Below are 22,728 nucleotides of genomic sequence, written 5' to 3' on the forward strand. Positions count from 1 at the left end.
AATAGTCTCTCTTCCTTTTAAGATAGAGGTAGGATCTGCGTACATACTACCCTTCTCAAACCCTACTTGTGAGATTACACTGGGCATGTTGCTATTGTTGTTGTTGAGTCAAGCGAGCGAGCCCAAATGTGCTTTGTCAAAACATAATCAAGTTTCGCCTGAGTCTGACTTGATCGCCTTCGTACTGTTTAATATCATGCATAGCAACAACAACGACAACAACAACATGCCCAGTGTAGCCCTACAAAGTGGGGGACTGGGGAGGATAGTGTAAAAATCTTATCCCTACCTTAGACGTAGAGAGGTTGTTTCTATTAGACTCTCAGCTCAAGAAAAATAGTCCAAAAGACGTAATGAAAGTGAAGATATAATAAAACATATTGAACAGTAACTACAACAAGATAACACAATAATCGAAGTACAAAAAGACATCAAAAGAAAACAAAAATTGAAGGCAAGAAACTGCATGGGCAACTATACGACTACTAGCAGTAAAACAGATGTGAGACAATGCATTACTACCTACTAATTACTTTAGTAGTTGACTATTGTATTTTCGTGTTCTTCCTACTTATTACTGTTATAGTCTTTTTTTATTTATTTTTAGTCGAGGGTCTATCAACAACATTCTCTCCCTCTAAAGATAGAGGTAGGGTCTGCGTACCCACTACCGTTCTCAAACCCTACTTGTGAGATTACACTGTGCATGCTGCTATTGTTGTTGTTGAGTCGAGCGACCGAGCTCAAATGTGCTGAGTCAAAACATAATCGAGTTTGATCTGAGTCTGACTTCGCCTTCGTGGTGTTTAGTATCATGCATAGCAACAACAACGACAACAACAGCAGGCACAGTGTAGCCCTACAAAGTGGGGATCTGGGGAGGATAGTGTACAAACCGTATCTCTACCTTAGATGTAGAGAGGTTATTTTTAGTAGACTCTCGGCTAAAAAAATAGGTCAAAAGAAGTAATGAAAGTGAAAACATGACAAAGCATACCGAACAGTAACGACAACAAGATAATACAAAAATCGAAGTACAAAAAATAACATAAATTGAAGGCAAGAAACTACATGGGCAACTATACAACTACTAGCAGTAAAAACAAATAGCAAGACAACACATCACTACCTACTAATTACTTTCTGCCCTAAGCGTTACTAATTTAAATTAATAGTTTATTTCAAATGGTTTTGAAATATATACATGGTTAGTTTACAACATAGATCTTTATTTAAAGATTCTTCAATTTAAGAACTCGAACCTAAAACCACTGATTTAAAAGTGAACTACCAACCATCCTATTACAACCATGTGAATACTCTTAACAATTTAATAACATAAGTTTTAGCCAAATAAAATACAAAAAAGTAACCATAGAGCAAACAAATCGTTAATTGATGGTATATAAAACTTGAATCCAAAGTAAAACTCTAATTCCTTTTATCTTTCTCTTTTTCTTCCTTTTTTTTTTTGTGCTTGGAAGTGGCATACATATAAAAGGAAAAAAAAAACAGTCTGGTGCACTAAAGCACTTTCGTTATGTGTGGGGTCTATTAAAAAGGACCGAATCATAAAGATCTATTATTATATACAAAGCCTTATCGTGCATTTCTACTAAAGGTTGTTTTTAGGCTTGAACCCGTGGCCTCCTAGTTTCATGGTCACATATAGTGGCATACATGTATAAAGCAACAAACATTTCAAAGATTAAATATTTTAGATCTAATGGAATTTGTTTATTTAAAACAAAAAAAAAATTAACATAAAAAAGATAACAAAAAGAAGAAAAGAAAACATACCCCTCAACTTGGAAGATCAAGAAAATGAGAAAGGGGAACTCTTGGATATGAAATATGGGAGTGTGAAAAAATGGGTGGATATATAAGGATGTAAATTCTTGGTTTAATTTGGTCAAATAAAGGTCAAATACACATGGATTGCATGAATATGATAACAAACATTGGGTCAAACAATTAAAGGAAAAAATTTAAGTATTATTTGAATTTTTGGTAAGTATTATAAGAAAATTCAAAATTTTCAACATAAGAAAAATTATATGACAAATTTGGAAAAGAATTGAATTATTCTTTAATTATAAATTAATTCAAGGACTCAATTATTTGCCTTTTGTCACTAAAGGAAATACATTACTTAATATTAATTCAAATTTTTAATATTAGATCATTATGTGTTTTTTATTATTGCACCTTTCCTACTTATTTTTGGGTTGGTTATTTATCAGCACTGATTTAGCTTATGATGTGTTTGAAAGTCTTTGGCCAAACGAGTACGAACTAAAGAGAGCCAACAAGTAATTCCATTAATCACTATCCGCTTTGAGAATCCTTAAAGAATTAATCTAAAATAGTCGTTCACCCACTGATTAAACTAAATAGTTGCTGGATGTATAATATATGTAATTCATGTATATGATCGTACATAATCTATGTATACCAACTAAAAAAGATGAACAAGAAATTCATAATCTATGTATACCGACTAGAAAAGATAAACAATAAATCGGCTCAACTATTTATTTAAAGAACCTTGGACCTTTGGAACAACTTGTTGAATCTAGTAGATCATTTTAGGAGGTCCTAGTGACTACATATCAAAACCTATCTAATTTTTACAAGGTAAATACCTACTCGAAATTTGCACCAAATCAATACGACATAATTAAGTGATTTAGTGAAGTAACTATATACATTAATTAATCATAATTAATCAATGGAGTAACTGTAAAGTTACTGTCATGTGATTAGGAGGTCACGGGTTTAAGCCTTGGAAACAGCCTCTGGCAGAAATGCAAGTTAAGGTTGCATACAATATATCCTTGTGGTGGGGCCCTTCCCCGGACACCACGCATAGCAGTAGTTTTAGTGCACCGGACTGCCTTTTTTAGTTATATATATTCAAGACGGAATACATATACAGGCCCTTGAACTATTTCACTTTTCCTGTATAGGCACCTCAATTAAGTCAGGTACCTATTGAACCGTTTACTCCTTCACAAATGGTTTCAATTGAGTCAAATTTGCTGACGTGGCAAAAAATATGAATTGCGTGTAATACACACGCTGATGATGTGGCAAAGTGGCGAATTAAATAACAATATGTGGCATTTTAATTTAAAATAATAATAAAAATATATTTTTAATAAAATTAAATCTAAATTAAAAATAAATAAACTAATTAACCTCCCCCCTCCAGCCACACCCCTACCTCTTCAACGATTGAACACCCCCCAGCCCCCTTGCCCACCCCCCGCAGCCCTTCTCTTCCAAACACCCCTCCCCCCTTCGTTGATTGAACCCCCCACCCCACCCCACCCCCAACAGCCTTCTCTTCCAAAACCCCCCCCTCCGGGTAGCCCCCCCCCCCCCCCAAGCCCCCTTCGCGGATTGAACAAGAAAGTAAAAAAAAAAAAAATTGTATCTTATTAAGGAAAACTGATGGTTTTTTTTTTTTTAATTTCTTCAATGTGTTTTTTAAATAAGCCATTAATGGAGAAGAAGATACCGAGAAGTCATTAATTTTGATTTCTCACTCAGTTTATATATGAATGATTTTTAAAGAAGCCATTAATGGTGAAGAAGATATGGAGAAGAAAATAATGGTTATTTCCTTTTTTTATTTCTTTATAATGTGTTTTTTTAATTGGTTGGAGTTTTTTTCTGTTTAATTTTGTTGATTAATTATGCTTTGTCACTCAACTTATATGTGAATGATTTTTGAAGAAGCCATTGATGGAGAGAAGATATGGAGAAGAAGATGATGGTTATTTTCTTCTTTTTTTAAAAAAATATCTTTAATGTATTTTTTTTAATTGGTTGGAATTGCTTATGTTTAATTTTTTTTAATTAAAAATAGTTTCTCACTCTCCACTCTCCTTTAGGAGAGTGCATTACACATGCCACGTCTTGTCAGTAATTGAGCTTAATTGACACTTTTTGTGAAGGACCCAAGGGTCCAATAGATAGATGATTTAATTGAGGTGCCTATACGAAAAAAGTAAAATGAAAAAAGTAAAATGATTAAGGCATGTATATGTATTTAGCCAATATTCAAACTTATGTCATCTATTTATTGTTTAGTGTATACACCAGATACATCATATAAGTAATATTTACATGTAGTTGGTCTTTAATAATGTCCTTGTGTTTTTTAATTTGTTGGGAAAATAGGCTCCACTATTTATTATGCAAGGAAAATGACAAATTTGCCCTTTCATTATAAGTTCATGTCTGTATTTTTCATGTTAATGTGATACAAAATTCTCTTTCTTGAATAAGTTTATATAATGTTTTACAGATGAAAAATCTAAAATCATAATAACCCGATAAATGGAATATATGTTTATATAAGGTGTCACGAGTGAAAATTAAAAATCATCACAATTCGATAAACTAGAAATTATGACAACTTACATATCATCTTTTTAAAGCATTTTCTTTTAATAAATTTGAAATCATAAAAGAAGTATCATATTCATATCATGATAGTGAAATGGAATAAATAAATGAAGAAAATATTATAAGTTCAATTTAATAAATAAAGGAGCTAGAAAATAAAATAAAAATTATGAACAAGGAATTGAAAACTTGAAATAATGACAATCCGATAAAATTTATGAACTATCCAACATATATTTATCATATGTATTTATCAATTTGTCATACTTTGTATGTCACAATTATGGTATATATTTGATTAATGATAGATTAAAACCTAATTAAAAGCATGTACTCCCTCTGCAATTAAAAAGGCAACATGAAATGTTGATTGATTTTTTTATGTTCTAAAAAAAAAAAATTAAAACAATATTATAATATAATAGTCTTTCTAACATCCAAAATTCGAAAATCAACTATGATTCGATTTGTAGATCTTTCCTTATTTAAATTATGTGAAAACTCATTATGTTTTGAATTTTAAAGTTGATTCAGATTTTTTCTTATAGAATTTGTTTTTCCTTATTTGAATTATATATTTGATTAATGATTGATTAAAACCTACTTAAAAATATGTACTCCTTCCTGGAATTAAAAGGCCAACATGAATGTTGATTTTTTGATGTTCTAAAAAAATAAATTTAAACAATATTTATAATTCTTTCTAATATCTAAAATTTTAAAATCAATTATATAATTCGATTAGTAAATCTTTCCTTATTTAAATAATGTGAAAAGTCACTATGTTTTGAATTTCAAATTTGATTCTGATTTTTTCTTTGCCTTATTTGGATTATGTGATATAATCATATACCTTTCATGCTAATTCTCCTAATATTTATCTAGCGTTTGCCCACAGATTTTGGATCAAATTTTAAAAATCTATCTTCAAAACATATTTAAATTTTTGTGATAAAATTTCACTTTCATTGACAAAAATTCAATTTTCTTACAAGTAAAATGCATGTTCAACCACAACTTCAAGTTTCAAAAATCATAATTTTAAAAATTTAAAAATTTGAAATTTCAACTTCAAAATATATGACAAAAGGGGAACATAGTATCTTGAAATCAACTAAATTATAAGCTAGTTCATTCTAGCTCTGGAAGACAATATTTTAAATAATTCTTATTTTTATTTTGTTATTTATGATTGTAAGACACTAATAAAAGATTTTCAATTGGTGTCTCTTTCTCTGGTTAGAAAATCAACAAACCAAGCTGGTCATATTACTCGTTTTTTATTTGAGGAATAATTGAGAAGGCACATTTTCGAAAAAAATAATTAAGTAGTACTATTTTGAATTGGATTTTTAATTATGTATCGGATTTACTTGCCTTTTCTTTTCCAAGAGAAATATTTTAAAACTTTAAACTAAACTAGTCAAATCTTTAAAGTAGTAAATAATAATTTTACAATAATAGTCGAGGTAAAATATATTGAAACACATGCTTAACTTCATTTTAACTTGAATCAATCCTTATTGTTATAAATAATAATATTACTATGTGAAATACAATACTATACTAAAAACAACTATTATGAAAAAACAAAAAAAAAAGTCACATTAATTTTATATATATATATATATTTAAGGCCTCAAATTAAAATTTGGATATATGGAAAAATATTTTGGTTCGTCATTTAGAAGATATTTAAATATATTTTGCAATGAACAACAAGGAAACTTACCATGTACAAGTTTGAAAGTTACATACGAACTATCCATAATTAACTACCATCTATATATGCTACAAGTATATATAAAGACTATATGTATATTTTTCTTTTAGCTCTGTGAAATTAGTTTCTATTAATACTATAATCAGGTTTGTTATTTGTATTTGGTTAAATCTTTATGCCAAACTCTTTGTTTCTTCTTATTCATCTAATTTTTTGACTTATAAAAGAATGCAAAAGAACAAGAACATCTAACAAAAGTGTTTTGTTTTAGGAGGCGTTTGGATATAAAAATTGTGATATGTTTTGTTTTGGGAGGCGTTTGGATATAAAAATTGTGATATTACAAAAAAAAGTAGTATTTTGTTTTAGGAGGCGTTTGGATATAAAAATTGTGATATTAGAAAAAAAGTATTTAGAAGAAAGTTGAAAATAGTATTTGAAAATTGGAGTGTTTTCACATGTATACAAGAGTTGTTTCTGAAATTTTGTAATTGTTTTGAAGTGAAATATTGTGAAAATAAATTTTTGGAGTTTTTTGAATGAAAAAATTGTATCAATTCTATATACAAGCAGTTTTCCGAAATAACATGTTGGTACGTGTTTCATGTAATTTAGTATTTAGAAAATAGTCAATTTGTTTAGAATAATACTTGTTTACTTGTGTTTCAAGATTTAAAAGTTTTTTCATAGATTTATGAATCTTTATTTATTGGTATAAATATGTATTGAGTTGACAGTATAACTAATCATGATTATATTCAGTCGTTTTTTGTTAACAAAATAATTAACTTTTGTTGATTTTTTATTTATTAATTAGTTGGAATTAATATTGAAGCTATAAACACACTTGATATATGAAGATGTTGAGAATTTTCGAGAATCCTTAGTGAATATTTTTTTTTTAAAGGTTGCATGAAAGGTTCAAGATTCAAAGGAGTTGTGGGTCAAAATAATGGTCATTGGGGTGCACAAATATATACAAATCATCAAAGAATTTGGTTAGGTACATTCAAAACAGAAACGGAAGCAGCAATGGCATATGATAGTGCTGCTATTAGAGTACTTGGACATGAACATGAACATGAACATGCACATAGAAATTTGGCATGGACAAATTCAACAATTCAAGAACAAGATTTCCAAACACAATTTTCAACTGAAGATATATTGAGGATGATTAAAGAAGGTTCATATACTTCAAAGTTTGATGAGTATTTGAAAGAGAAATTTGTACATCATTTTCAATCTTTGAAAACTTTACCAACAATGGCTGAGGTAAGACAACAAAATTAATTTTACACTATCATGTCACACACTAGATAGAAGATTATAGAGGATATGGATTAGGGTAGGCAGTTGAGAGTTTTCTCGCTCGGTATTCATTTATGTTACTATCACTTTGATTGTCGTACTGTTTTGTGATAGTGATTGTTCTGTTTTAAGTATGTTTTGTCATGCTTTCTTTAGCATTTTGTCTTGAATTTTTTACTGTCATTATTTCTTTTTTCGAATAGCTTTGTAATTTTTTTTCTTGAGTTGAGCGTCTATTAGAGACAATCCTTCTACCTTGTAGGGGTAAGGTATGAGGGGCATGTTTTGCGTACACGCCGCTACCCTCCTAGACCCCACTTTTTGAATTATATTGAGTATGTTGTTGTTGTATGTCACATTAGAGATATTTTTAGATAATGCTCCACAAATATTTAAATTCGTAAAGAGTTTAAGTTATAGACACCATCATTGTAAATAGTTTTGTATACTATTAGGTCACTCCTCTAAGATATCTACATGAAGGCCTTTTAAATTATAGTAGGATAAGGCAGAAAATAAGACATGTTGCATGCTACAACACATAAAGATGATCTGATGCTGTAAAAATACCTTACAATAGTGATAGTGTATATATCATATTATTTGTTTGTTAGTTACTATTGTTTTACTAGCTGTTCTTTCTTGCACTTCTATTTCTTCTCCCCTCGAGTTGAGCGAAACAGCCTCTCTACCTTTTAGGTAGGGGTAAGGCCTACATACAATCTACCCTTTTCAGACCCCACTTTGTTGGATTATACTGAGTATGTTGTCATTATTGATGTGTATAGTTCTAATGCATGTACATATTGATGAATACTCTTAATGTAGCTTTATGTAGGGGAGTCTTGGAGTAACTGGTAAAGTTGCCTCCATGTGACCAGGAGGTCACGGGTTCAAGCCTTGGAAATAGCCTCTTGCAGAAATGCAAGGTAAGGCTGCGTACAATACACCCTAGTGGTGGGGCCCTTCTCCGAACACCGCGCGTAGCGATAGCTTTAGTGCACCAGACTGCCCTTTTTTTTTTCTGTAATGTAGCTTTATATTCATCATAATATTATTACGTATAGGGTAATGGTGCTGAATTCTCATACAAGCAACTTTTCCAAAAGGAGCTAACTCCAAGTGATGTTGGAAAGCTTAATAGGCTTGTGATCCCAAAGAAATATGCAATGAAGTATTTCCCACAAATCCAAGATGAAGAGATGATATTTTATGATACTTCAAGAAAATCATGGAAGTTTAGATATTGTTATTGGAAAAGTAGTCAAAGTTTTGTTTTCACAAAAGGTTGGAATAAGTTTGTGAAAGATAAAGGTTTAAGAGCAAAAGATACACTTGTTTTCAACTTGTGTGAATTCAAGAATGTAACAAAAGAGAATTGCAATGCCTTTGTGATTGATGTGGTGAAATGTATTGAAGTTTTGCCAATGGATTTAACACTCAATCATCAACAAGAACAAGGACAAGTTGAAGAAAGCATTGGTGATAATGAAGTGAAGAAAAAAGAGTTTATGAGGGCACAAACATTTGATGATCATGATGTCAATGATGCTTTGGAACCAATTTGGCTTTTTGGGAAGCAAATAGGTTGGAGAGAAACAAAAATGGCAATGGAGTTCAATAAATACTCACCGCGATAGCGTAAAGAACTTTTATATTATTAGAGTTTTCTAAATTTCGTCTTTTTATGCAATCAGAATTGCCAATTACTTTAATGTTCTCTTTTAGGGGGTAAGATTTTTTCTAAGCTTTTTGCTCTTAGAAATTGATCATACCCTTAAATGAAAGTATTGTTTTTAACATATTTTTGTTAGATTTTGATACTCTCTTAGTCACTAAAGTGCGCATTAAGAAAAATAATGAATTTACGAAGTAACTCCTATTGATTAGACGTTTTTGAAGAATTGAGGAGTTTGCGAAGTAGCACTTAAATATGCGAATATATTTGAACTGTTATTTTTGGACAAAACTTTTTTCGAATGGAGCATCATGTTAAATAAGATACTTATCAGGAAGTGAAATTGGATTATGGACAAAAATAGGATCCAAGTAAATAAACTAAAATGAATTCAGCTGCTACCTCTTTTCTTTTTTTTTCTTTTTTTTTTTTTTTTTTTTTTTGTCATTTCCCCCCCATCTATCTTACAAATTGTAGCAGAGTTCTATATTACAAAGATCAAAACTTGTGTGTTGTAATGACCACAAATACTAGTTCATTTACACTCACAAATTAGAATGGCATGCATGCAACTTCCTAGACACACTGGTTGGGTTCATATGGGAATGTAACAGTTAGATATATTCAAGTACATGGCATGGCCCCTCCAGATCACCTCTCCGAGGAAACGGTAATGGTGATGGATGTTATGCAGCAAGTCAGACAACCACCAGAGCAGGAACATGAGAAAGAATCCAACCGAGAGCCCAGCATAGACATATCCGAGTCAAAATACTTGGGGTCCTTGCATAGCCGATAGAGCTTGGTAATTGGAAACTCACCGTATTAGATCATGTCGACAGAAATCAATAAGGTATTACGTATGGGAGAGCACAAACATCAGCGGAGTCTATTTGCAAAGCTTCTGACCATACCCGATGGTCCTTAACTTCATCAGGACAGGCGATGGGCTTCCTAACCGGAGTACTCTTGCTTCCAAACAACCATTCCTGGTCATCGAATCCAGACCATTCCTCCATCTTTGGAACTGAGAGTATCTGGTTCAGATACTTGGAATCGGGATGAGGAGGTCTTTTAGACGCTTCAGCAATCTCATCGGCACCAGGAGACACGGAAGAAGCCTTCAGTTTAGGTAGAGCCAACGTCTTTGGCTTAGACATAGTTAATGGCTGACCTCCAATTGTACCATTTGCCCCACGTTCTTTGTTTCCCACCTCAATATCAGTGGCAACTCCGTGCTTGTACCCCTCGTCCATCTTTGGAACTGAGAGTATCTGGTTTAGATACTTGGAATCGGGATGAGGTCTTTTAGACGCTTCAGCTATCTGATCAGCACCAGGAGACATGGAAGAAGTCTTCCGCTTAGACATAGCCAATGGCTGACCTTTAATTGTACCATTGATCCCGCGTTCTTTGTTTCCCACCAAAATATCAGTGGCAACTCCTTGCTTGTTGGGTAAGTTAATGGTACCATTGACCCCACGCTCCTTGTTTCCCATCTCAATATCAGTGCCAACTCCGTGCTTGTTGGGTAACTTGACTGTACCATTGAGACTCCGCTCCTTGTTTATCACATGAGTATCGGTAGCAACACCTTGTTTGTTGGAAGAAAACAAGTCTGCTTTTTGGTGAGTCTCCAATCTCTTTCCATTCAGTGTGGGCTGATGAGAGGATAAGGGCCGCAGCAATTTAGCAGGCCTGACTTCACTCTCTGTACAATAGAACAAAAAAACAAGCAACACTAATCTGTCAAACTAAGAACAATCAACGATGAACATGCTTGCTCAAGTTTTATAAAAATATTGAACAGCGCTTACCAATTACCTAACAGACTACTACAGCCAAAAACATAAGAAACAAATCAGATACACATTTGCAGAACCTTCCTACTATCAACAGACGATGGAAAGCAATATATTCGATAAAACAGCAGATGTTAAATTTCTTGTTCACTCACCATGCAGGAAGCCATTTGTTTCAATATCCTTTCTTTTTCTGTGATTTCCCTTGGTGACTCCAGCAATGGTATCCTTGAGTACGGGCGGAATTTGGTGGTTGGTGTTACTAACACCAACAAAATTGCTCTTAGTCATGTCTCTTGATTTATCCGGTTCACTTTTCTTGTGTGCACTTCTATCCTTCCCCTTCTCTTCCTTTTTCTTCTCTTTGTCCTTTCCATGACTTTTCGCATCCTTTTCTTTATTCTTCTTGTCTCTTGGTTTGTCATCTCGTCTTTCTTTGGATTTCTCTTTTTCCTCCCTCCTGTGCTCAACTTTCTCTTCCCGTGGCGGCAGTGATCCATGAAATTTGCTGTTTGCCACCTCTGAAAAGCTCAGAAGTCTTGCATTAGCACCAATTCTCGGTTCAACTCTGACTTGTTGCCCATCCATCTTGTTGCTAAAAGCACTTCTTTCCTTGTTCTTATCCTTTTCTTTAGCCGAATTACCCGAATCCTTGATGTACATATTGTTTGTCTTTTCATTCCTATTCGACTCAACTGGAAATCTCTCAGCCAACTGACTGACTGCGCCCTTTTCTTCATCTCTAATCCTCCGAGCCAACTCCTGCACAAATTTAGACTCCTCTGTCTCAACAGCGGGAAGGCTGGATTTAAAGAGATTTTCTGCATGCTGGACATGAGATTGCTCGTGGAATTTTGCTTCCTGTGAGTTGATGCTTTCATTTTTGAAATGTTCATCTCCACTAGGAAGCTTCTCTCCGCTAGAAGCCCCAGGTACACCAGCAACTTTTGCCTCTTCGGAGAGGTCGCTTTTCTCTTTATCCTTGTCCTTCTTTTTGTCCTTACGTTTTTCCTTCTTGTCCCGGTGTTTGTCTTTTTTGTCTTTCTTTTCTCTGCGTTTCCCATCACTTCTTTCTTTATCCCTTTTTTCTTTACCTTCTTTCTTATCTTTGTCCTTCTCCCTTTTATGTTTTTTCTCTTTACGTTTCTCCTACAGAAAAAAAAAAATTGGCAGTCCTCCATCAATATCATGTACAATCTACACCAACATCCTCACAATTAAATGGAAAAAAACTGAAGCCAAGAAATTACAAATCTAAATAAAAGCACCGATTTACAACCGAGTAAAGCACCAAACGTGGAAATCAGATTTAGGAGATCAGAGGCAACAACATACTCAGTGTAGTCCCACAAAGTGGAGTTCCGGGGAGGGTAGAGTGTAGGCAAACCTTGGGTGTGTTCGATATGAAGGAAAATGTTTTCCTATTTACTCATGTTCGTTTGGTTAAAATTTTTGGAAAATATTTTCTTTAGGAAAACAAGCTCCTCAAAAATAAGGAAATAATTTCCTTAATAAAAGTAGGGAAAACAAGTACTCACACAACCACCTACCTACCCCACATCCCACCAGTTCATTGGCTTCCACTAACGTAGAACACCAGCCCTGCAACTGACGGCTAAAATGGACAAACTGTTTTGACCTCAGGAAAGTAATACAGTACACTAGGGAATAAGATGTAGCAGTTTCTGACTATTCACCATAAGTTGATCCATTTTATATTTTCGGCCAATACCAAACACTACCTTGTTTAGCAAAAATAAACTTTGAATCGTACACGTTACTACACTCTCCATTAAAGTAAATACTATCCATGCTCATTAATTGTCCTTCAGCTGCACAGATAATTCCAATCTCTATTGACATGCAAGCGATCCTAAGATTCCAAAATTCACAAAATTTTCTGACCTTAACTGGGAACACCCTTAACTTGTCTAATTACTCCAGACATGCAAGCGAACCTAAGTTTCCAAAATTCACGAAATTTCCTAACCTTAACTAGGAACACCCTTAACTTGTCTAATTACTCCAGATTACCATCTTGTCATTTATACCGGGAAGGAAATTATGAAGTAACATTGCAGGAACACTGATTTTACAAGAAAACGGGAACAGGACATAAGTAAATGAAAAACCAAAGGCAACACAACATCTTCTAGACGAAGTCATTCTACCACAGGCTACAGAAGAGGGACGGCCTAGGATTTCCATATCATTCCATAGCGATACTGAGAGCTCCAAGGTTTGCTTGTTAGCTCAGGTGAAAACAAAAGGTATCCTAATGGTAGAGAACTCGAGAAACGTGAAAATAACATATAATATGTATTTCTCCAACTTGAGGGATGCTGTTAAGAATATTCGAAATCTACAAATATGGCAAAAGTCAATACCTCGGGGATATGTAAGTATAGAATCTTCTAATTGTATATTTAGACATGTCTTTATGTTTTACTCATAGATATCATTTCAATCTCAACATGCTTGAGAAAACATCTAACAATTGATTCACAAAATCTCATGTTTCTCCTTTCTTTACGGATATTAGGGGAACATTGTGAAACAGACAGAGTGCAGAGTGCTGGTTGCCACTGGAAGAACAAGTAAAAAGCATTTTTACACAAAGCGAGATAGTAAGGGAGTGATACGGCATTCATACTTTAGTAGCATATTTAAAATATTTAAAGAGGAAAAAGAAAAGGAAAGAGGAAACTTTCATACTCATAGTAACTTAAATGACGCCATTAAATCTGAGATTATATTTGCTCGGCTGCCACAAAAATAAAGGCATTCTCCACTAAAATCTAAGGTCTTCAAAAGGAACGATCCCAATATCTACAGAAAGGTTATTTTCCCAAAGCTTTTAAGACATCATGCCGCAGAAATATCTACACAGAATCATGGTGTACCCCTTCACACAAAAGGTGCTAATGATAAGATGACGTTTTTTCTTCATTTTGCATTTGTTTCACCAGCGACAATAATTACATAAGTTTTCCACAACTCAATGAGCCAACTAATGGATTATCCAAAGAAACTCAAAAGGGTTTTACTTGCATTAGTAGACCAAGTTCATCTTAACGCCAGGACCCATTTTCATATCAACAACTTAAAAATTCCCCTAAAGGAATGACTAAACCATGACAAAACAAAAGAATCAGGCATCACATCCTCGCTAATCTAGAAAAAACAATAGGCATTCCCTTTACGTCTCTCTTAAACAAGATTACCCTATCACTGTACAGTGCTTCAAAAGATTCTTCTTCGTATAATTAATCCACATTACTGGTAAAGTATCCTTCACACTTCAAAGATTACTTTAAGGAAAAAAATCGGTTCACTGGAATATGTCCATGCATCACAGCTAAAGCTCTCTATAATAAGATAACCGTCATGAAATATCAGTATTGGTATAACAAAAGCATATCAACACAATAATGGTACTGTCATATATCTTGAACAAACCTCTTTTAACAAGTCACGGTCCTCTGGTCTAGGGTGCTTCTTTTCATATCCCGGTGGTGGAAATGGAAAGCAACGAGACATGGCACAGAATTCTACACTGAGTTAAAAAGGCGCTGTTGCGGAAACAGTGTCTTTCGGTTACTTTCTCACAGCAGTGTTCCAGTAACAAGCAACTAGACTTCTGTCCATTCACCATGACCCCACATTACTTTCCAGCTTCAATGCACCTCCATTTAATCCTTTAACTCAATCAATCCAGAAACCAACCAACAGCAAAAAACAACTTAATTTAACTAGCTCTTCACTTCAATTATCCCAATGTGATAAAAGAGTAATCTGAAACTCCTTCCAAATCTAAGATGACGGAGTTATAACACGAAAAACCGCAATAACTCAAGTTGTTAAGTGCCACAAAAGCTTTTCAAGAACTATGTCGGTAGTTTCTCATTTCTAGTAATAGTACATACAATCCTCTTCCATGCCCTACTCTCTATCATTCAATTCCCAAATACCACATTTTCGCCACGATCCCAGGCTATAAATTCCTCAACAAAAAGCTCAATTCAACACTCACAAACTTCCAATAGGCTGATCAAATCCACAATCACTTGAAGCTTGCGCTCTGTAGCTGATCCGATATCGAAAAACCCTAGAAAATTCCATCAAAACCAGCAAAACAACAACTATTCAGCACCCAAGAACACAACAAAAAACACTAAATTTGTACACAAAATCAAGTTTGAATCAATCAAAGTGGCAAAAAAAAAACAACCCCTTTTTCCAAAAATTCAATCTTTTCATCAAAGAAACACAAAAGATCCCATTTTTATTCAAAATCAAGAAACCCCATATAGGTAAATTCTTCGCTAAACTTAAAATTTCTACATAAAACCAAGTTAAGGTGAGAAAAAACTCAACCCCTTCTCCAAAAATCCAATCTTTTCATCAGAACAACACAAAAGATCCCATTTTCATTCAAAATCAAGAAACCCCAAATTGGTAAATTAACTAAATTCTTAGCTAAATTTATAATCAATGAGATTGTTAGATTTAATTTTTGATTATATATACACATTTTTACCTTTTTATGAGGAATAAGATCTCAAGATAATCAAGATTAACAACAAATACACAAATCAAGAATGGATTTTCGAACCCCAAATTCTTGTTTTTTTGAGTTTCTATTTGTGTCTATATGATGAATTATAGGGTTTGAGAAAATGGGTTTTTTGTATTTATTTTTTTGTGTGTGTTTTTGGTGTATTTGTGTTTGCTTTGCTGTTTTTTCTGTTCTGGGTTTGGGGGAAAATGCACGCAAAAATGGGGAGGAGAAAGAGGGGTAAAAGGGAAAAATGAGGGTAAGAGCCTAAGCCTCACATATATTGAGAGAGAATGAGAGGGGGCTAGGGGCTAGGGCGTGGGGGTGGCGTGGGAGGGGGGGAGAGATAGAGAGAATCCCACTCTTACCAAGTTGTTGTGATGAAAACGAACTGCACTAAGCTTTCGTTATATGGGAGATCTATTATATACAATTTTATCATGTGTTTTATAAAAGGTTGTTTTTTTTAATGAGCGAGTCTTTTTTCATGTGTTTGCTTTATAATGCACTAAGCTTTCGTCATGTGGAAGATCGATTATATGTAATTTTTGTAAGAGGTTGTTTTTTTTTTACGAGCAAGTCCTTTATCATGCGCTCGCTTTATAATGCACTAATCTTTCATCATGTGGGAGATCGATTATATACAATTTTTATATGAGGTTGTTTCTTTTGACGAGGGAGTCCTTTATCATGCGCTCGCTTTATAATGCACTAAGCTTTCGTCATGTGGGAGATCGATTATATGCAGTTTTATCATATATATTTATAAAAGGTTTTTTTTTTACGAGCCATGCACTCGCTTTATAATGTACTAAGCTCTTGTCATGTGGAAGATCGATTATATGTAGTTTTATCATATATTTTTATGAAAGTTTTTTTTTTTAATTAGCCATGCGCTCGCTTTATAATGTACTAAGCTCTCGTCATGTGGAAGATCAATTATATGCAATTTTATCATGTATTTTTATAAGAGGTTGTTTCTTTTGACGAGCCATGAGCTCACTTTATAATGCACTAAGCTCTCGTCATGTGGAAGATCAACTATATGTAGTTTTATCATGTATTTTTATAAGAGATGTTTCTTTTAACGAGTCAGTTCTTTTTCATGCATCGCTTTATAATGTAATAAGCTCTCGTTATGTGGGAGATCTATTATATGCAGTTTTATCATGTGTTTCTCGTTGTGTGTGAGATCTATTATATGCAGTTTTATTATGTGTTTTTAGAAGAGATTGTTTCTTTTGACGAGTCAGTCCTTTTTCATGCGTTGCTTTATAATGCACTAAGCTCTCGTTATGTGGGAGATCTATTGTATACAATTTTATTATGTGTTTTTATAAGAGGTTGTTTCTTTTGAAGAGCCAGTCTTTTTTCATATGTCGCTTTATAATGCACTAAGCTCTCGATGTGTGGGAAAATCGAAAAAAATAATCGGATTACAAGGTCTATTATATATAGTTTTATCATGTATTTTTATAAGGGTATAATATATTATTATACCCTTTAACTTGCTTCAGCTTGTATTCATGCCCTCTAACTTTGAGTGTGTATAAGTAGACACTTCTACTTGTATAAAATTGAACAAGTAAACTCATGTATGAGGTACAATTCGCGTCCTACGAGGGACAATTCGCATCCTACATGGCATCTTACGTGTATCAAGCCATGTAGGATGTGTCTGTCTACTTGTTTTTCTTCGTACAAATTGAAGTGTCTATTTGTGCGCATCCAAAATTAGAGGTCATAAATGTGATCTAAGGCCAAATTAAAGGATATGTTTATGTATTATGCCTTTTATAAGAGGTTGTTTCTTTTGACGAATCAGTCCTATTTTACGTGTTGCTTTAACCCCATAACCTGAAAGGAAAATGAGCTTTGCTCCTCTGGAAGCTAAGTGGCGCTCTCGTTGTTTGCGAGAAGGAATAAGGACGTTGCATCTGGCACGAGATGATAAAGAGAGAGCTTCGTCTATCGATGAACATCGGGTGACGAAGCTCTTGGCATTGCTTTGTTTTCTCTTTCCTTTTCTATCGACGAGTTTCAATCCTTTTGACATGCATGACAATAATTTTATCAGTTATATTAAAAGATTCACCTTGACACATACTTTCTCTCTCGTCTTAAATATTTGATCATTTTAAAATTAATTTATACATGTACGTAACTAAAGAAGAATTGGATTTGAAGTTTATTATATGCCAAAGGCATCGATAGGCACTCAAACTTGTTGCCAAAATTCACTTAGACACCTAAACTAAGACATGTTCCTACCAGGCCCCTAACCCCCCCCCCCCCCAACCATTTTGTTCCAATTGGGCCTTTTTTGCCTATGTGGCACTACGCGTGCAGTACCATCGTGGGAGGCGCGTGAGAAACATTTTTTTTACTAATTTACAAATAAAAAGATGCCAAGTGGCATTGAGGGCCCCAAAAATTTTTTAATAACAATTTTTTTTTATAACACTAAAGACCTTTTTAATAAAACAAAAAGCATTAGGGGGTCCCAATTTTTTTTTTTTTTAATAAAACAATACGCTGGGGCTGAGGGTAGGTGGGGGAGTTTTATTTTTATTTTTTAAAAAAATTTATAATTTCTTTTTAATAACTAGCTTTTTATTTTTTAAATAATTTTATAATTATTTGTTTTTATAATTAGGCAAAAAAGCATTAGGGGTCCTAATTTATTTATTTTTTTTAATAAAACAATACGCTGGGAGCTGGGAGGCTGGGGGTAGGTGGGGTGTTTTATTTTTATTTTTTTAAAAAAATTATAATTTCTTTTTAATAATTAGTTTTTTATTTTTAAATAATTTTATAATTAGGCTTTTATTTTTATTTTTTAAATAATTTTATAATTATTTTTTAATAATTTGGATCCTCAATGCCATTTTTTGTTTTCATTTTTAAATTTTTTTTAATAATTATTTTTTTTATTTTTAAAATAAATTTTAATAATTTATTTAATTTTAAAAAAATCAATTTTTTTTAAATAATCATTTTTTTATTTTATTTTTCAAATAATTTTATAATTATTTTTTCATAATTTATATCCTCAATGCCATTTTTTATTTTCATTTTTTAAAAAGTTTTATAATTTTTTTAATAATTAAGTTTTTATTTTTTAAATAATTTTTTAATAATTTATTTCATTTTTTAAAAATAATTTATAATTTTTTTAAATAATCAATTTTTAATTATTATTGGACCCACAATGCCACGTGTCAGCTTCCAATTAACTCATTTTGCCACGTCATCGCGTGTGTGCAACACACACTTTGAACTTTTGCTGATAGGGCAAAAAAGGCCCAATTGAAACAAAATGTAGGGAGTTTAAGGGTGTGATAGGAACAGACCTTAGTTTAGATGTATAAGTAAATTTTGGCAACAAGTTTGAGTGTCTATCGATGACTTTCGCCTTTAGTATATTATACCTCCTCCACTAAAGATTTGGTCACATTTATGAAGAAGCAATACGTCTTAATCTGAAATTTATTAGTACTAATTAGAAGTCAAATATGGTTTAAATAACACCTACAAAATTGTCATGCAATTCCTACAATTTTTTAAATAACTACTATTTTGTATTCAAAATTAATTGACGCAACTAATTTAGATTCATGCAATATAGGGTTTATTAAAGAAAAAATTACTCCAAATTGTTAGAATTGTGACCCCAATTTTATTGATTCGGCTCTGAAAAATTTTCGGTGCGACCCATATTTGTGATTTTTTGTGGGGTCTGTGGTGGTAGCGTAGGGATCGAGCCGATAGGTCACCTGTATGTTTTTTGGCTAGGACTTCTTTGTACGCACGTATTATATAAGTGCGTTTAGTGGGTTGTTTCGGGTTGATATATATACGTCATTGAGACAAATCGTCTACTCATTATATTTCTCTCCATTATAGTGAATTCCTTTGCCTCTCCCCATGTTATTTCTCATAAAAATTTTTACGTAAATTTATGTGTTGTTGGTTATGATTTATTTAATACTGTCTGATTCATAACACAAATAAATTAGAGGAATTTTGTTCATACCACATCCTCATATTTTATTGTTTAACTAGACGAGGAAACTCAAATATAGTTAATATAGTTGAAGGCTAATATGTTCAATCCTTGGGAAGTTTATTTTATTGTGGTCCTTGTGATTATTATGATCAAAATTTTTGTAGTCAATAGTACACTTTTTGGAAAGTAAACAAGATTTTTTATATTCTTTTTAGTACAACATATGTGATTTTCCCTATAAATTGGGAATTAATATTTTGAAGAAGAATTTTGACTACACAATATCCAAATGTATTATATTCAAACACATGGTAAAATTTCAACTAAATCTTCATGAAAAAAATAATTTATCAAAAATATTTTAAAAATTTATGATCAAACGCTAGCTAAAAAACTTGCAGTAGTGACACTTTATTTAATAAACATCAGACAACGAAAATAATAACATACACATTATAATTTTATGAGTAAAATTTCAGAAAAGTAATATGTACATACCTTATTTCTTTGTTTGAAAATAGGCGAAGAAGTTATTTTTAATATATTCTCTGCTTCAGTAAAATAAATTACAAATCAAGTATGTAAAATAAATACAATGATAAAAGGAATATATATACTGAAAACAATGAAATTAAGAACCAGCAACAATAATATACTCTTCAATAATTAAGATAAGCATTATCTTTTGAATATACCAAACACATAAATAGAAAGGATAAATAACTAACATCACTTTTTCCTTTAATTTTTTTTCCTATGTATTTTACTTTAAAAGGGAATATTAATTCTTTTCTTGAAGAAAAAAAAAATTGAATTTATATAAATTGAAGATCATTCTTTTTTGAATAATAGTTAACAAAATTCACAATATAGTCATTAAAAGAATCTTTTTAAAATGAGATTATTCTCTCTATAATTTTTATACTTTATTTTGTATTAATTTTCTCAATTTCATATATATTAGGTCAATTGATCAAAGCATATTAAGTATTTCTTTGTCCATCAATAGTTGTCCACTATTAACTTGGCACACAGGTTAAAAAAATAGTAAATGATCGATAAGGGTAATTTTATCATATCACCCTTTGAATATAATAAATTTAATGTTTTAGAAAATACATAGAATAACAAATCGTATTTAATGCTAAAGGTAAAATTGGTAGAAATAGGTAAATTATCCATTAATTTTTCAAACTTGACGAGTATTGTTGGATATCTATTTTTTGTATAGTGAATAAATAAAGATGAACGGAGAAAATACTATACATCTTTTAGTGGTATGTTTTTCGACGCTATCTGACTTATTGTCGTTTCAATTTGTATTTATTGGCTTATGCATGACTTCTTATTATTTCGATTCGACCTAACATAATATATGTTAACCTATAATGTAAATACCTAAATAGATAAACATAAAAGATATCCACTTTAAATAAATAAACAAAAAAATAGGATATTTATGAAGACAACCTGTAAGAAAACAAATGTGCACTAGAAAATACAAAATCAATTGGATTTATAGTTTTTCTTTTTTCTAGAATTGCAGCACCCTTTTTATTGATAAATTAAAAAGATTACATTTTTATAGATACATTTTCAAGTGTACCTATATAATAATTGACTTTCTATTTTTGGTATATTTATAGATACTTTTGGTTACATTTTCTAGAGTACTTTTTTTTTTCTTGTACCCCCCAAAGAGGGATTTTTTTTTTTTCATTAGTATTTATTAATTCGTATAAATTTTGATAGTTTTATTATTTAATAATGCGTACATCAAAACATGTTAATGCATACTTGCGGGGTGATCATTACTTCCTGCACCTTATTTCTCTTTTTTTTTTCTTTCCATCCTGTGTTCACTATTCACATTGGAGCCCGATTAATTTGGATTCACATTAAGTAGGACCCCATTCGAGAGATAGTGCTCCCTATCAAGGATTTTTCATATCCAGGACTCGAACCCGAGACCTCTGATTAAGGGAGGAACAATCAATCCACTGCACCACATCCTTTGAAATAGTGTTATGAGTTTGTACATTATATCCTCTCCAGATCCCACTATGTAGGAATATACTGGGTATGTTATTGTTGTCGTATTTTTCACCCGACATTGTCTCTCTACCTCACCTCTGATGTAGTGGCATGGACTGCGTCATTCTAGCCTCCCTAGATTCCATTATGTGAGAATATACTGGGTATGTTGCTGCTGGTGTACTATTTTTCACCCGACGTTGCCTCTCTACCTTACCTCTGATGTAGTGGTATGAACTGCGTACATTCTATCTTCTCCAGAACCTGCTACGTGGTAATATACTGGGTATGTTGTTGCTGTTACAGTATTTTCCACCCGACGTTGCCTCTCTACCTCACCTCCGAGGTAGTGGTATAAATTGCATACATTCTACCTTCTCCAGGTCTAGCTACGTGGAAATATACTGAATATGTTATTTTGTAGTATTTTTCACCCGGTGTTGCCTCTCTACCTCACCTCTGATGTAGCGGTATGTGCTGCGCATATTCTATCCTCTCCATGTTTCACTATGCGAAAATATACTGGGTATGCTATTGTTGTTGTTGTATTATTTTTCGCCCAGTGTTCTCGAGCGTGTAATTCACGCGCCTAAAGGAACGTGAAAGAAGAGTATTATGGGAATGGCCATCTTGCCTAATCTTCATGTGGGTTGGTTCCTTCCCCATTGTGAAAACATGTCTTTTCCCTCCACGTGGCACCTCAGGGTTATTTTTTAAATAATATCTGACTGTACACGTGTCCATTTTTCATACCCTCTATTTGAAGTGATAAATTTGATTGTATCTTTGCTTCTAGGCTTTTATGAATTTTGTGTTAACAAATAATAATAATATTGTAGATATCTTTTTAAGTACAGAAAAGGGTCAAAAATACCACTAAATTAGTAGAAATTGATCAAAAATATCTTTCATTTATTTTTTAGCTTAAAAATACACCTCTATTTGTTATTTTGGCTAAAAATATCCCTCCATTAATTTTTTGGCTCAAAAATATCCTTTCCTATTACGACTTGGCAAGTGGATAAAAAAAGTCACTAAACCAATCTATATCAACATACACGTGAAAAACCACTCCATTTAATCCATTTAACCATCAACACACTTTATTCTATTTAAAAACCCAACCCGACCCATATTCAAAAAATTCAAACCACGAGGAAAAAATCAATTCTTCAATTTTTTTTCTCAAATCATCCC

At 32.5% G+C, this 22,728-nt stretch overlaps 2 protein-coding genes across 2 annotated transcripts; one reads left to right on the plus strand and one right to left on the minus strand.

Moving 5' to 3' along the window:
* Positions 1 to 7,051: 7,051 nt before the first annotated feature.
* Positions 7,052 to 9,432, plus strand: LOC107848824 (AP2/ERF and B3 domain-containing transcription factor At1g51120-like). The gene is made up of 2 exons (XM_016693556.2): positions 7,052 to 7,414; positions 8,518 to 9,432. Exons 1-2 carry the CDS (start codon positions 7,052 to 7,054, stop codon positions 9,088 to 9,090), a joined length of 936 nt encoding a protein of 311 aa, XP_016549042.2. The 3' UTR covers positions 9,091 to 9,432.
* Positions 9,433 to 9,455: 23 nt separating this feature from the next.
* LOC107850728 (myb-like protein X) lies at positions 9,456 to 15,886 on the minus strand. The gene is made up of 4 exons (XM_016695455.2): positions 15,471 to 15,886; positions 14,390 to 15,038; positions 11,086 to 12,079; positions 9,456 to 10,839 (listed from the first exon to the last, which is right to left on the minus strand). The coding sequence occupies exons 2-4, from the start codon at positions 14,468 to 14,470 to the stop codon at positions 9,974 to 9,976; spliced, it is 1,941 nt and encodes a 646-aa protein (XP_016550941.2). The 5' UTR covers positions 14,471 to 15,038; positions 15,471 to 15,886; the 3' UTR covers positions 9,456 to 9,973.
* Between the last annotated feature and the right edge of the window lie 6,842 nt (positions 15,887 to 22,728).

This window comes from Capsicum annuum, chromosome 12, assembly GCF_002878395.1.
Source record: "Capsicum annuum cultivar UCD-10X-F1 chromosome 12, UCD10Xv1.1, whole genome shotgun sequence".
NCBI classification, from domain to species: Eukaryota; Viridiplantae; Streptophyta; class Magnoliopsida; order Solanales; family Solanaceae; genus Capsicum; species Capsicum annuum.

Coding starts and splice junctions, on each gene's coding strand:
- LOC107848824 (XM_016693556.2), top strand. CDS start 7,052: ATGAAAGGTTCAAGATTCAAAGGAGTTGTGGGTCAAAATAATGGTCAT. Junction 7,415..8,517: donor CTTTACCAACAATGGCTGAG/GTAAGACAACAA, acceptor TATTACGTATAG/GGTAATGGTGCTGAATTCTC.
- LOC107850728 (XM_016695455.2), bottom strand. CDS start 14,470: ATGTCTCGTTGCTTTCCATTTCCACCACCGGGATATGAAAAGAAGCAC. Junction 12,080..14,389: donor ACCGTGACTTGTTAAAAGAG/GTTTGTTCAAGA, acceptor TTTTTTCTGTAG/GAGAAACGTAAAGAGAAAAA. Junction 10,840..11,085: donor AACAAATGGCTTCCTGCATG/GTGAGTGAACAA, acceptor TCTATTGTACAG/AGAGTGAAGTCAGGCCTGCT.